This window comes from Xenia sp. Carnegie-2017, unplaced genomic scaffold, assembly GCF_021976095.1.
Source record: "Xenia sp. Carnegie-2017 unplaced genomic scaffold, XeniaSp_v1 HiC_scaffold_16, whole genome shotgun sequence".
In the NCBI taxonomy this organism is placed as follows: domain Eukaryota; kingdom Metazoa; phylum Cnidaria; class Anthozoa; order Malacalcyonacea; family Xeniidae; genus Xenia; species Xenia sp. Carnegie-2017.
The window spans coordinates 13,663,361-13,677,255 of record NW_025813469.1 but is presented as its reverse complement, the minus strand read 5'-3'; the positions used below and the strand labels follow the sequence as shown (position 1 = coordinate 13,677,255).

General features: G+C 34.9%; 2 protein-coding genes and 1 long non-coding RNA gene across 3 annotated transcripts; all 3 read right to left on the bottom strand.

Annotated features, from left to right (window-relative positions):
- Positions 1 to 202: 202 nt before the first annotated feature.
- Positions 203 to 1,426, bottom strand: LOC124436720. Its single transcript, XR_006945453.1, has 2 exons — positions 1,307 to 1,426; positions 203 to 735 (listed from the first exon to the last, which is right to left on the bottom strand). It is a non-coding gene; the product is annotated as an uncharacterized LOC124436720 (long non-coding RNA).
- Positions 1,427 to 7,428: 6,002 nt separating this feature from the next.
- On the bottom strand, positions 7,429 to 8,941 carry LOC124436128 (plasmolipin-like). The gene is made up of 4 exons (XM_046986052.1): positions 8,873 to 8,941; positions 8,536 to 8,724; positions 7,899 to 8,066; positions 7,429 to 7,777 (listed from the first exon to the last, which is right to left on the bottom strand). The coding sequence occupies exons 1-4, from the start codon at positions 8,939 to 8,941 to the stop codon at positions 7,655 to 7,657; spliced, it is 549 nt and encodes a 182-aa protein (XP_046842008.1). The 3' UTR covers positions 7,429 to 7,654.
- Positions 8,942 to 10,737: 1,796 nt separating this feature from the next.
- LOC124436127 (zinc finger MYM-type protein 1-like) lies at positions 10,738 to 13,132 on the bottom strand. The gene is made up of 4 exons (XM_046986051.1): positions 12,776 to 13,132; positions 12,490 to 12,720; positions 12,358 to 12,442; positions 10,738 to 12,293 (listed from the first exon to the last, which is right to left on the bottom strand). The coding sequence occupies exons 1-4, from the start codon at positions 13,130 to 13,132 to the stop codon at positions 10,738 to 10,740; spliced, it is 2,229 nt and encodes a 742-aa protein (XP_046842007.1).
- Positions 13,133 to 13,895: the final 763 nt, after the last annotated feature.

The window sequence follows — 13,895 nt, the reverse complement described above, 5'->3', positions numbered from 1 at the left end:
AAAAGTTGTAATATAGTTTTTCTATCGTCTTTAGCTGTTGTATAAGAATATACAGGGAAATTGCAGATTTCTCTGAACTTATTTTTTTACTACCGATGACGTCATCAAACTCGACATTCGCAGAACTCGTTTTAAATGTAAAATATTGGCTGGCGTTATTTCAAAATTTTGTGTTACTAGGCATAGTAAGAATGTGAGAAAGTTTCATACTTGTATCATCAAAGTGAAGGGTTAGGTGTTTTTTTGTCGTTAACAGCTGGACTATTTACAGCAACTATAAATTTGCACATTAAAGTTATTTACAAAACGCTACATACAAAAAAATTTATACTTAGAATATAACATAGTTTATAAGGTTATAAGTTTATTACGTAATCACAATTGATTTCAATAGAAATTAATAAAGTAGAACGTGTATTATAAAAATATTACCCCTCCGAACCAATTATCAATCTTCGGCCACCCTTGTTACTTTTACCAAATAATACTGTACATTTTCAGTTTATCTATGATAATAGGGACCTTAGTTAAATAGTCAGTTGAAACTCTGTTTGTTTGCTTCATTTATTTAACAGAAGTACAGTTATAAGTAAAATCGGTGAGAAAAATAACTACAGTTTCAACTGATTATATAATTAATGTCACTGGCGTCGTCGTACAAGTTCTACTTTTGAATAAATGATAGTTTAAGTTTGCGTCGACTGCAAAAATAATGGTTGCAATGAAACAGCAAACCTGAAAAATAGAAATAAGTAGGCTAAATATTTGAAACACCCAAAAACTCTTCTTTAGTTGTCTAATACTTCATATAAGTGTGTGGTTAAATGTGATTAAGTAGTCATTTAACTCATTGATTTGTATATAACATGGATCGCGCATCACTAAATAAATTTGAAGCCAGAACAGTCCCACTTCACGAGGTTGACTTACAAATTATATTAATTTCTACTGCGAAAAAGTGCGAAATCTCTTAAGGTGCATTGACAAAACTGCTACGTTTTAGCTTTAACAAGGTTAAGTGTAGGAAGCAGTTGTACTGTTAAAAAAGGATTTTTTTCCAAAATTTTCGTGACACCATTTGAGAGATACTATTGCAAAAGAATGCTTCTAGCCTCACGTTGAAAGATTTTTTTAAGATTTGTAAGTACAATGCGCTCAAAAATTCATTGCTATCGTGGTTCTTTACTATAGATTATTATTGTGAGTGGGACTGTTCAATATGGTGGCGCATCTAATTATAGCTGTCTATTTCCGGCTTCAAATTTTTGCACTAAAACGATATCGGAAATGCACGTTAACGACTAACCGTAGCACTAATAAGATGAAAGCATGTTACACCGACTTTATCTGTGTCCAGGGAATTACATAGTGTATTAGTGATCTTCTTGCTATAATATTTTTGAAGAGTGTTGGACATAACACCACAGGCTATTAACAGTATTACACCCCATAGCACCATGTTGATGAACATCTAGAAATAGAAATTTCAAAGAATTTCAGGTTTCTCTACGAGAAAATGAAATATAACATTGAGTACGATACTTTTCATTGACAAAAATACTGTGCAATATTATCTTGATGACAATCATTGATTCAACAAAAACAAAATTTCCTTGATATTTTATACCTACCGTCAATGGCCAGTTGATCACAGTGACTCTTTCATGCAATCCAGTTACAAAAAAACGACCATCACCATGACAACAATCAATGAGACGACAATTGCAAACATTCCAAAATATAAGCTACCTTTTCCTCCCCAAGGGTTAATGGCAGAACCTACGTTGTCTAAAAATGCTCCCAATGTACTTATTGCAATCAATAGTACACCCTACAAATGAATCAAACATTTCAATACACATGCATAAAGCATGGAACTGAAAAATATAACACGTGTATAGTATAGAATTTGGCCGAATGCAGTAATTACGTGGGTCAGCCATAAATTTAAATAAAGTAAACCACTTACAAATTCTGCCATCTTCAAGAAAAAGGGAATCGTTTTGATGTATTTAGTTCCCTTCGGTATCGCCCCCATGTTTGGCTATAATGTTAATATGCAAAGAAAAGTAAGTTGACGTCATGACTGGTTGAAAATGACATGTCAAAATTATTAATTAAAACCAAGTTTAGGTCAGTTATATTACGCTTGTGTGCTTAAAATTGGAATTTTTGTTTTTCCAGTTGCTGTGTAAAAGAGCCTGTATTTTAGAAAATACGTTGTAGTATCAGACATTCAATCCATAATTTATTAACTATAAAAAAAAACACATTTGAGTATGTTAAATCGATAAGAAACATAAAAAGAAAAATAACAGTGAAGAAGAAGGAAAGAGCACAGTGAAATTTCATGCAATCGTATGAAACACTTACCGCAAAAAGTTTTGCAAATACTTGTGAACGATATGCAAAGATAGCGTTTAGTTGAAAAATTAAACACGCAAGCTGTTGTTAAGAAGACTCGCACCTCTTTACAATAATTAATACAAGTCTCGTTATATATAATGCTATGGAAAGTTATGCATTATTGATCAATCTCCACCTTGCAAGGAAAATGAAGTCACATGTCACTGGAAAAGCACAAAATCAGTCAGTTCAGCGTTCTTATTGGTCAGAAATTACAATTTACTGGCTGGCGTGGTTGCCACAATATGATAATTAAATGTGTTATAAGAGAAGCGCATCAACAAAAAAATCACTACAGTGGCCCTCCGGCCCTACTGTTTGTTATCTATACTGTGTTTCTGCTGTGCAAAGTTTATGTCCTTTTTTACTCAATTCCATATTGTAAAAAAGCACAAAATACCTTCAATGTATTAGTAAAAAATTGCCTTGTTTGTCACTGCTAATCAAATCCAATATTATCTTAACATATCAATCTATACTTTAAGAATTGAATGTAAATCATAGAAACACTCTTGTTTTAATAATAAAAGGTAAAGTATGCATCTGAAATAATGACCTTGAACCACTTCCAGTAAACATGTGAAGAGGCAAGTAGCAAAGGATATAGTTATATCTTGAATCAGCACCTGTCTGCATGAACTGCATGCTGTCTGATATTTTTAAATTAACATCTGTATGAAAATTTTGTTTAGGAGATAGAACCGAGAATTAAAATCAAATGTTTTCTATAAAAATCACAGGTAGGCATAAAATATTATTTAAGCACGCGGGTTCGGTGATATAAATTTATTAAAAGCGTGATTACAAAATTTATATCACAAGTAAAGGAATAATTATAAATTATTATTATATACAACTCAAAGCTTCGACAGTGCTTTATCCATTGCAAGGAATGTTTTGAAGACAAAGTTACGATTTAAATACTAAAGCTAATACAATAATGACTACGTTTCTTCAAAGATAACAAAAATTTAATCATTGTGAAGCCAAGACAACCAATCATACGCTATGTCTTCATTCAGACCATAGCGCTGCTATCTGCAACTTGTCTCTTCAAGACTAAAGTCTGGTTCTCATTAAGTCGCTTAAGTCATCCGAGTAGTTCCGAGTTCTTTCGTTGTTTTTGAAAACGACGGCGACGACTCAAGCTATGGAATTCTCATATATTCGTACTAGCGCTGCCGAGAGACTTTATAAATTATTTCTGTGCAAAAAAAAAAATGGCTGCTGTTTATGAAAGACAATATCTTTTGGCTGTTTATTGCTTCTTCAAATTATTTTTTACCATAAAATCGTCGCTTGTATTTCTCAACGGTCGTTTCGGTCGTCCGGATAGAGCAAATATCTATCCAAGCGACCCTAGTCGTTTTAGTCGTGTGAGTCATTTGAGGTCATCCCGGTCGCCTTTGAAATGTTCTCATATAGTCACAGAAGTCGTCAAGCCATTTTAGCACGACAGAAACGACTCAGACAACTATATGAGAACAAGGCTTAAACAAACAATATAATTACGCATGCTGTTTTAGTAAGAAAGAGCAGTTTATCAGCATGGGTGAAGATATCTGTAAAACATTTAAAATATATCCGTCATTTTTTTGTATAACTACGTTAAATCGTGGCCTTAAAATGACTGAATTAAGGGGCTTAACAGCAATTCTCAAAGACACAGGTCTTTTGTAATTGTTGGTCTGGGTGGGGGGAGTGAGGATTATCTTTCGTGAGATTTTATTTTTCTCTTTCACTAACAACTGGTTTCAATTATTTACGAGTTTTAATTAAATTTGCTCTTGCAATAATTTATTCGTAAATCCACCTGCTATAATATAGAGTAGCGTATTTTTGAGTAAAGCTAGAAATTGCAAGAAATGTATTGCTTCTGTAACATATGCAGAAAAAAGGACTTTAGTGTTAGGTGTTGGACTGTCTATAAACAAAATGTTTATAATGATGTCGCAGAGAGACAATTAAGATGGCGCTTTTTTAGTCCATCATTCCTATAAAGCTTATCAACTTAAAATAAATAAATCCCCATGTACTTTCAGACAATAAGCAAGGATCCCAAACACAAAGTACACAATATCCAACGCTATTTCGCGTTAGCATTGTTTGAGCTCAATAAGCCATCAGTCCAGATCCATGTAACCAATCACCATAAGACAAGCTTTCGACTGATTTATCTCTTTTTAACCTTTGACGCCCCTTATTCCGTCAAGAAACCCACTTGTCAGTCAAACATAATTCCAGATCAGTTAAAACTCAATTGAACTTGTAACCTGCGAGATTTATACTGTCTTATTGCCCCTTTATCTATCTTATTATTGTTTCTAGAAAGACAACCTGGCAATAAGTTAAAACATTTGATATATTCTTCTGACAAAGCCAGTCAGGTGTCTGATACAATTTCCCTCGACCTTGAGACTAAACCAAAGGTAATAATAGAAATCTTTTCTAACCGATTTTTGAACAGATAAATGAGAAAACATACTTGAAATTTCATGAATCTTCGGACACTTTTTTACACGGACTTTTTACCGCAGCTGACAGGGGAGTTTTCTCGGCCGTAGCCGGCGAAAACTCCGGTCGGAGTCGGTGTTTTCTCGGCTGAAAAGCCGGAAATAAAAGAACCACTAACCGTCACTAACGGTGACCACTAATCACACTCATAACAATCCTCCACTAAACCATGGTACGCACTACACATACGAGTTTCTGGCAACTCACCTTCAGGGGCGAATCTAGAATGTTAAGTGGAGAAACGTGAATATTCATGATCGTGACTAAAACACCACACAAGTACATACGAGTACATACGAGTGACATACGAATACATACAAGTACATACTTTTGCCATACGAGTACATACGAGTAACATACGACTACATACTGTTCACAAGTATATATATATATATATATATACTAATCCTAACCCTAACTCTATATAGTCGTATGTCACTCGTATGTACTCGTATGTCAGTCGTATGTATTTGTATGTTCTCGTATGTACTCGTGTGTACTCGTATGTACTCGTGTGGTGTTTTAGTCACGATCGAATATTCATATACTCAGCTCTGCTTGACTGATTTGGTTTGTCTGCGATTAGAGTAGCTGAATGTAGGAATATTCCTCCCACCCCCTCACATAACGTTTTAGTTTCGCCTTGGTCTCCTTAGCATATCTTTTTTCATTTAATTTCATTTGCTTTTACAGTATTTGATAAAAACGAAGTTCATTCGAAGCGGAACAGATCTTGTTGAAATACGCGCACAATAGAGACGACCACTTTCACTCTTTCACATTCATACACTTAAAAAAGATAAAAAGAAAGAATCTTTAGGGTTAATCATGCAATTGTAAACATATAGTGTTATTGACATTTTATAGAGTCTTAATGTTATTTGTTATCATGCCATTGTACTTTCCAAAACTTTTATGAATGAACGCTAAATTCTTTTAACAATCCCTTCGCTCCTTGATCTTTAATACATGGAATGCATAATGAAGTAATCTTATTGAAACTGATCATTTGCCATATTTATTTTACAAAAATGCTATTAAACGTTTTCTATACGTCTTTGAATGGCGGTACGCGTTAATGATTGTCGTTCTTATTTAAATGACATGCAAATGCTTAAACTGACGTATTTAAAATTTATCTCTGTTAACTTGAGTGAAATTGATATCTATAGCGGAGAGTCAATCTTCTGTTGTAGCTACAGACTGAAATTCAGACCTTCAAACTTGCTTGTAATGTAAGCGATGAATTTTTATTTTTATATACACTAGAACCGTACATTTTCAGCAATAATTATGACAAGAAGAGAAGATGTTTTTAGCAAATAGAGATCAAACTTCAACATTACCGTTCTAACAATTTGTACTACATTGTATTTGTTTTATCATCTTCCTAAACTTACTTTGTGTGTATTGCTTCTTTTGAAAGTTATTCTCATTTAAATCTAGATATGTCTGCCCAACCAACAAAAAAAGGAAATGTGTAAGTTATTAAAACAGGAGAAGAAACTGACCGACACGAGGTGCAAGGATCTGAAAGAGCACCGAAGCAAGTGATGTGTGTTTTTATTGATGTTTTATGCCATATCTATGAATGTCAATGTTGACACTCAGGTAACATTTATTTCTTACAAATAACTTTCAATTTTTTGTCATTGAGGTGCTATAAAACATGAAAACTAACCCAAACCGTGTACGCTCCTGTTGAAAGCAACAGGACGCTATCCCCGGATTAAATTTCGCTCAGTATGTTTCACAAAACTTAGGAAATGTATTCACAACACATGCACTCACTGTTTACTGTAGTAGAAATGTAAACGGGGAATGTTTACCGTTGTAAAAATTCTACCTTTTTAGTTGTACCATACCCATGTATTTGCATACCGCGCGACGTTGGAATAAAAAGAACAATTAACCATTACAAAAATTAATATATTAAAATTTATATCACTTGAACGTAATACGTCATTTAAATTATTGGATTTTGTTTCACGAATATTCCGCCAGTCCGTGAAGTGTAATGATATTTTTTTTCTATGCAAAAGAAAAGTGCAAATTAAACTAAGGTAGCTAAACATAAAATTTTTTGAATTTAATCAAATTCCTGTTAAATTTCCATCCACAAAATGTAACACTAACAAAGAATAGTTTCACTACTACTTATAAAGATAAGCCAGGATAAAGGGAAGTTGAAAACAGAGGTGGAAACACCCATCTTTAGTTTCACCGTTTGATTCACTCATACCGAATATGAACTGTACGAAAGCAGATCTCACAGTATAGTTTTGATTAAAGATAGCTCGGTGTGTATTTCTTTAACATTTTACGAGAATTCATTAAAGTTCGCTTGTTTGTGATTTTCTTTCATGTCTGCTTGCATTAAACTTCTTAATGCCAGTTTTTGTTTGGTGGACTTTGCAAAGACCCTAAAGTATGCAGCTTTTTGTGCGCAATTTACGATAAAATTTTAGTGTCTTGGCGCAAGCGTTCAAAGTTCAAACTACTCAAAAATAATGTTCACGTTTTATTTGAGTAAAAAAGCATGCTAAAACTACTGTTACATAAAAGTGAAACAATTGAAAATGAAAATGACACCTTATATATAATCAGTTTGTATCTATGATAATAAACGAAGCTTTAATTGTCGAAGAAAATATGGCAAAAGTTCAATCGGCTGTCAAAAAGAACCGTTCAAACATTCAAGTAAACCGCTGGTAAAAAAGAAAGTTTGACCGCCCTATGTGGAAGTCTTTTCAGGTGCAGAGGCTGTAGCCGAAGATGTGTCACGTTGACCTTGTAGTATACGGAAGTTAAAGAAAGCATCAACTGCAAAAAGAATGCTTGCAATGAAACAGCAAACCTAGAAAATAGAGTTAAGTGTTGTAAAATTGACAAAGTAAAAACTTTCATGAGTGGGCTTATACTTCATATAAGGTTCAAAGAACGTGACTAAGAAACCATTTCAACTTGTTAATGCTAACCGTAGCACCAATAAGATGACCACATGTTGCACCAAGGTTTTCTTTGTCCAGGATATCACAAGATGAAATAGAAGAGAACGCAATATTATTAAACTTGCGAACAGTATCAGCTAGGAGACAACCAGCTATGAACAGCATTACAGACCATGTCAAACAGCTGATAAACACCTAAAATTAGACATTAACGAGTATTTTGTATTATAGAAATCATAATTTAAAAATAGAAGATGTTTGCTGTGTTTACCCAAGCTTATGCAAACTCCGGAGACCTTTAGGAGAACTCGTGAGAAGATCAATGCAAGCTTAGGACCGAGACTCGACGGTTGCACCTGCCAGAAAGATCTCACAACTAACAAGTCTCTCTATTTTCCGCAACCTAAAGACTTTTTGCAGTGAAAAGCTCCGTCGCTCAAACCGCAAGCTATCTTAAGGCTGATTTCCATTCAGTGCAAATTGTCGCGCAATTGCTTTCTTTTGAATTGTGTCCAGCAGTGTGAAACTGTTCCAGTCAAGAGCTTACAATTGAAAAGAAAGTGATCGGAAAAAGTCGATCGCGCGCGACAATTTGCACTGAATGGAATTCAGCCATTAAGTGCAGTATCAACAAAAGCGAAATCCGTCCAATTTGTTTACTTACCGTCAAAGGCCAGTTAATGATGCTAATTTTTTCATGTAATCCACTAACAAAGAGAACGGCCATTATAACGACAACAATCCATAAAACGACAACGGCAAACATTAAAAAATCTAATCGACTTTTTTCTGACGTAAGGCCTATTTTGACCAAAAATCTTCCCAGGGTACCAATCGCAACCAACAGTATAACCTAAAGATAAATTTAGCGCTGTAAAATTTATGCATCTATTATATAACATACAAAATATGATATGTGCATACGCTCAGGAATATTGTATATTTGAAAAATGTTGTTTATCAAAGAGTCTTCCACTATTTAAAAAAAATAATGAACTTACAAATTCTGCTATCTTCAAGAAAAAAGGAACCGTTTTAATGTACTCAGTGCCTTTCGGTATCATCCCCATGTCTGGCTATAATGCTGGTATAAGAATTGAAAAATAAATTAAATTAACGTAAAAGTGTTAAAGAAGTGATACGTCAATATTATTTTCTTGTCAAATTAAATAATTTCGTTCAGCTCACATTATAGTGACCTTAAGATTTAACGACGCGCTCATCTACAACGCGAGCGGAAATGAATTTTAAACCAATGCGCATGTGCGTGCGTCGTTGAGTTTTGTCTTGCTTCTACAACGCGGCGTCTTTGCTTAATCCCACGTCGTCCTACATCGAGTGTGGAATTTTTCACAAAAAAAGTTTTAAGGTAAGTATTTCAGCTTTTAATTCACCTGTTACAATTGTCTGTGGAGTCTGGTATGTGATTGATATGTTGATATTTATCTGTGGGTAAAATATGTTTACATTTTTGCTTTTAGCAAGGCAAGAAAATGGCAGAACAGTTTTCATCAGCATCAAGTGATTGCTCATCAAGCACACCACTAAATTCATCGTGATTTAAATTAATTGTTTAGCTAAATTAACATCCAGTGGCTTTGAAATTTGTCTTACTTTGTAATAACGGTACTGATATATCAATTTTGGCCACTATATATTTCTAAATTGTTCTTTGAACGCGAAATATCATACAAAAGCGCTAATTCTTCTTCGTTTATCAAAGCGGCGTCATACGCAACAGCTATAGCATTTTTTGTTTTTTTGAAGGAGGCCATTTTTTTGAAAGTATAGGTAGTGAACTCACAAGTTCGCGTCGTTAAGGAAATCCAATCTTAATGACTTAACTTACAATGACACGCGGACGCATTCGCACCAGGCCATGCGCGCCAAACTCGCGTCGTTGTAACGCGCGTCGTGAAATCTTAAGGTCCCTTATATGGCAGCGAAGCACAAAGCATCATGGCGTACAATATTTTACGCTTTCATTCATTTCAGATATAATTTCATTCACAAAAAGCAACACTTACCAAGAAAAATACAGCTACTTTAAAGATGAGCAAGTATTGCGAGGACATGACAACTTAGAGTTAAAAGCTGTAATTTGTCCTTTATATTGACTCATGCTGCGGATGATCTGTTCAAAAACGTATCTTATTGCATAATTTAAGAAAGCTTATGTATTATTGATATCATATAAATCAAAAAAAGAGGAACCAGCCCAGATTGTAAAATAGATTGGTTAAGACCGAGTGAAGATTGTTCAAAAAATGGTAGTATAAAAACAAATTTACACATCCAAATAGTTTGTTGAGTTTATATAATATTAAAAATATTTCGATTTTGTTTTTCTATTTTCTTCTCTACACTCCTTGTTCTTTGCATTATGAATAACAATTGCACCAGGTGGAGACGGCCGGATGTTTTAATTCTGTAACGCAAATTTTTTCGTCGAAAATTTTTTATTTCCTCAAAATTTTACTTCCTCATGTTCCATTGAGTAAATACCAAAGTATTTGTATTTCAAGGGTGAAATATTACGATATTTTTTAATGATAATCAAATCGTTTTGACTAATTGACTTTTAAATCTTTATCATACATTTTTTTCGACAATGAATGGTAACATGTTTGTAGATGTAGATCATCCAGGTTAGCAGGGACGCCGGAACGGCAAAGGGACAGGAGGGGCAAGCCTTTGTGGAAGGGCACATTAGTGAAATATACTAAAAATAATCTCATATTGGTAAACAGCAAAGAGATATGCTACATGCAATACACTGTACAGAAGCACATGTCCGCAGTGTTGTCGATGAATATTAACGATAATATAACTATCAAACGATGTAACGTCACTAATTTACAATTTGTCATGTATTGTATTTTCCAAAATATTTAATTCTTCTTTCATTTCTCTGTGAAAACTCTTTGGCAATTACGTCTATTTCCACCATATCCATGTGTTGCTTCTTAATGTTGGAGAACATAATATCATTCAAAAGATTTCCTTCAGTGTTTGACCGCAGCCATGTTTTGAGACGGTGCATTACGCTGAATGTGCGTTCGCACGAGGCAGATGAGAGTGGCATTGTGTAGTATAGTATAATTAGTTTGTGGATCTCTGAGCACCTTTTCTTTGTTGACGGCATGGCACTGAATATCTCTGCTATTGTTGAAATACGCGTGACTTCTGTTATTTTTTTCTTCTGATCCGCGTTGTAAAGCCCAAGAATGGTAGGAAGATCATCAAGCTGCATTCTTAGAACATCTTTATCAATCAAAGAATTGCTTAATCCATCTAAAGATACTCCTCTTTCTTTCATAGAGTTAAGTAACAATTTCTCGATACATTTGATCTGGAAAAGATCGTCTTGTTCAGATCGCCATCCTAGACCTGAGATGATTGCATCAATGGCTTGGTAGTACGAGCTTCGCATTGGTGTTATATTCGCACTGTTGTAAACTGAGGCATCTGTGACGTGAAGGCTTTCTGTTATCAAAATTTCTTCATTATTCATCCATCTTGGAACTTTTCTTAGTCTAGTGCCAAAATTTTCACTAAATTCCAGTGGAAACGACATCATAACACGAAAAACTTTCTTAGCGTCATCAAGTGTACGCTCAAACTCTTCTTCGCTTCTCATCTCATGAAGACGTTGCAGGACATGTCTTATTGAAAATAGAGCGTACTCAGCTGAAATATCAACCGCTTGGAGCTCTTTAGAAAGCTTATCAAATAAAGCCAATAGCTTTCTTGTCACGTTTAAATTAAAGATGACGATTAAGGAAGACAGTTGTCGCCTTAATATTCCTCTAATCTTTGCTTTTCTGTCCGCCGAAATGCTAGGATCGTCCTGCAATTTTTTAAGGGTTGCATGTAGTTCAGCCAATTTCTTGAAGATGACGTAAGCAGCCTTTACTCTTGTTGTCCATCTCGTTGTTGAAAGACTTTGGAGTCGTAGAACTTTGTAATCGTTTGTTCCTGTTTCGTTTCTAAAATTTGCCTGTATTTCTTCGAACAATAAAATATGTTTTGAATGGGCACCTACGATTGCATACAGGGATTGGCATAAATCCAGTGATGTAGACAATAAATTAGATTGCTTAGCTGCATCCTGTATAATAAGTTCATTGCAGTGACTGAAACAATGAACATAAATTGCATTTGGTGCAATATCTTCCTTGAGCTTTCTTGCGAGGGATTTCATTGCTGAAGCCCCATAAAAGCTCATAGCTGCCATTTTGTGACCTTCCATGCCACATCTGAGAAGGATATCTTTGGTGTAGTGCAGTAATGCATCAGATAAAAGTCCTTGCAAACATTCATAAATTCCAACAAAATCTTCCGATACTTCGTAACTATCATCACAGGTCCTTACGGAGAAAGAAAACTGTTCTTTCTTAGACACGTCTGATGATTCGTCAGCTAGAATTGAAAATGATTCTCTCACTAGAATTTTATCAATCAAATGTCTTCGAGCATTTAATACAATCATCTGTTTCTGCTCGTCCAGGATGTCGTGTACCTTGTCGATGTTTTAGTGCCTTGTCATTGATAGCTTTATCAAGATTGAACTGATGAATATTAGATTCAAAATCCGTTCTACCTCTAATCGCAATACCTTGGCGTAAGAGTGTTTTAATGTTTGAAGATGTGAAATTAACCCTTTCCGTCTTAACTGCTGCGTTTCAAGAGCAAGCGAACTGCAGGCTATGCTAATAGACAATTGCCCTTTGTCTGATGTGAGACAAGCTTCTTTATGAGCGTAACTGTTTTCATGTTCGTTGAATTTCTCACAGCCTTTTTTCCAGTTATCAATTCCAACTTCATAACTGCCAAACACTCCCTTTATCTTAGAGTGAGTAGAACAAATTTCGCAAAAAGCCTTATTTTTCTCGATTGTAAACTAGCCACTCATAATTTCGTAACCACTGACCTTGGAAATATCGACCATGCTTCACACTACTTTCCTTGTCTTCACTTGTAAAGTCTTTCTCATGTTTTACCCATGTCGTTTTCATGCATATTTTTTCTGTTTCACCAATCAGACGTTTCAGTTTGGACCATTTTTGTGACTCACAGTCTGGGGCTTTTTCAGTGTTGACAGTTATTACAGTTTCAATTCCGCTTGTTGAAGCAGAATCAAAATCATGGCCTGTGTTTCCTTTTGCAAACAGCGATGTTATTTTAGATTGACCTGGCTTATCCGCTGCTTTCGCTAATGCTTTTGCTGAATCTTTTTTACATCTTTCTGCTCTTGGCATTGCAGAAAAAGCGATAACTGGACCTCAGCTGGTTCACTAACACTCTTCGTTTTGAACCTTTTATTTTACAAGCCAAACAATCTACAAGTACATCACTGGAGTATTCTTACGCTATCTATTAGAGTTAATTATTTACATGTTATTTATACTATCGGTAATTACATAAGTCGAGCTTTCCTTTACGTCATTAGCAGTACTCACTCTTTCATTGCGTTTCAAGTTCTCACGCGTTGCAACAAAAAAGAAGAATTAACTAAACAAACAAAGAGTTAACAATGCGTACTTAAAACAAAGAAATGTTAAAGTGAAACTAACATAGTTACGACAATTTTATTGCTAAGCTCAAAAGAATTCAATATCCCACAACGGTTAAGTAGTCTTTATCTTGGATTAAAAACAATAAATTTTCAACCTGTAGAGCACTTTTGCCCCCCCCTGCCCATCTCCAGAAAAGGCAAGGGGGGCCGTTGCCCCCTTCGCCCCCCAGTTCCGGCGTCACTGCAAGTTAGTATAGTCCTGAGAAGGACTGCTTTTGTTGTTGTTGATTGACGTTTCGACAACCTTAGCGGTAGTCATCTTCAGAGTCAATTTTTTTTCATTCTAAAGATGACTACCGCTAAGGTTGTCGAAACTTCAGTCAACAACAACAAAAACAGTCCTTCTCAGGACTTTACAAACCTGGACGATCTACATCTACAAACATTTAATGATACTCCCTTGTTCAAATCATTCATTTTAATGAATGGTGAATTATTCATATAAA

What these genes read in the sequence shown, in the direction of transcription:
- LOC124436127 (XM_046986051.1), bottom strand. Translation starts at nt 13,132, where the DNA reads ATGCCAAGAGCAGAAAGATGTAAAAAAGATTCAGCAAAAGCATTAGCG. An exon ending in TAAAACACTCTTACGCCAAG is followed by an intron (nt 12,443 to 12,489) that starts GTATTGCGATTA and finishes AATATTCATCAG; the next exon opens with TTCAATCTTGATAAAGCTAT. An exon ending in ACGAGCAGAAACAGATGATT is followed by an intron (nt 12,294 to 12,357) that starts GTATTAAATGCT and finishes TTTCAATTCTAG; the next exon opens with CTGACGAATCATCAGACGTG.
- LOC124436128 (XM_046986052.1), bottom strand. Translation starts at nt 8,941, where the DNA reads ATGGGGATGATACCGAAAGGCACTGAGTACATTAAAACGGTTCCTTTT. An exon ending in TCTTGAAGATAGCAGAATTT is followed by an intron (nt 8,725 to 8,872) that starts GTAAGTTCATTA and finishes ATTTATCTTTAG; the next exon opens with GTTATACTGTTGGTTGCGAT. An exon ending in TCATTAACTGGCCTTTGACG is followed by an intron (nt 8,067 to 8,535) that starts GTAAGTAAACAA and finishes GTCTAATTTTAG; the next exon opens with GTGTTTATCAGCTGTTTGAC.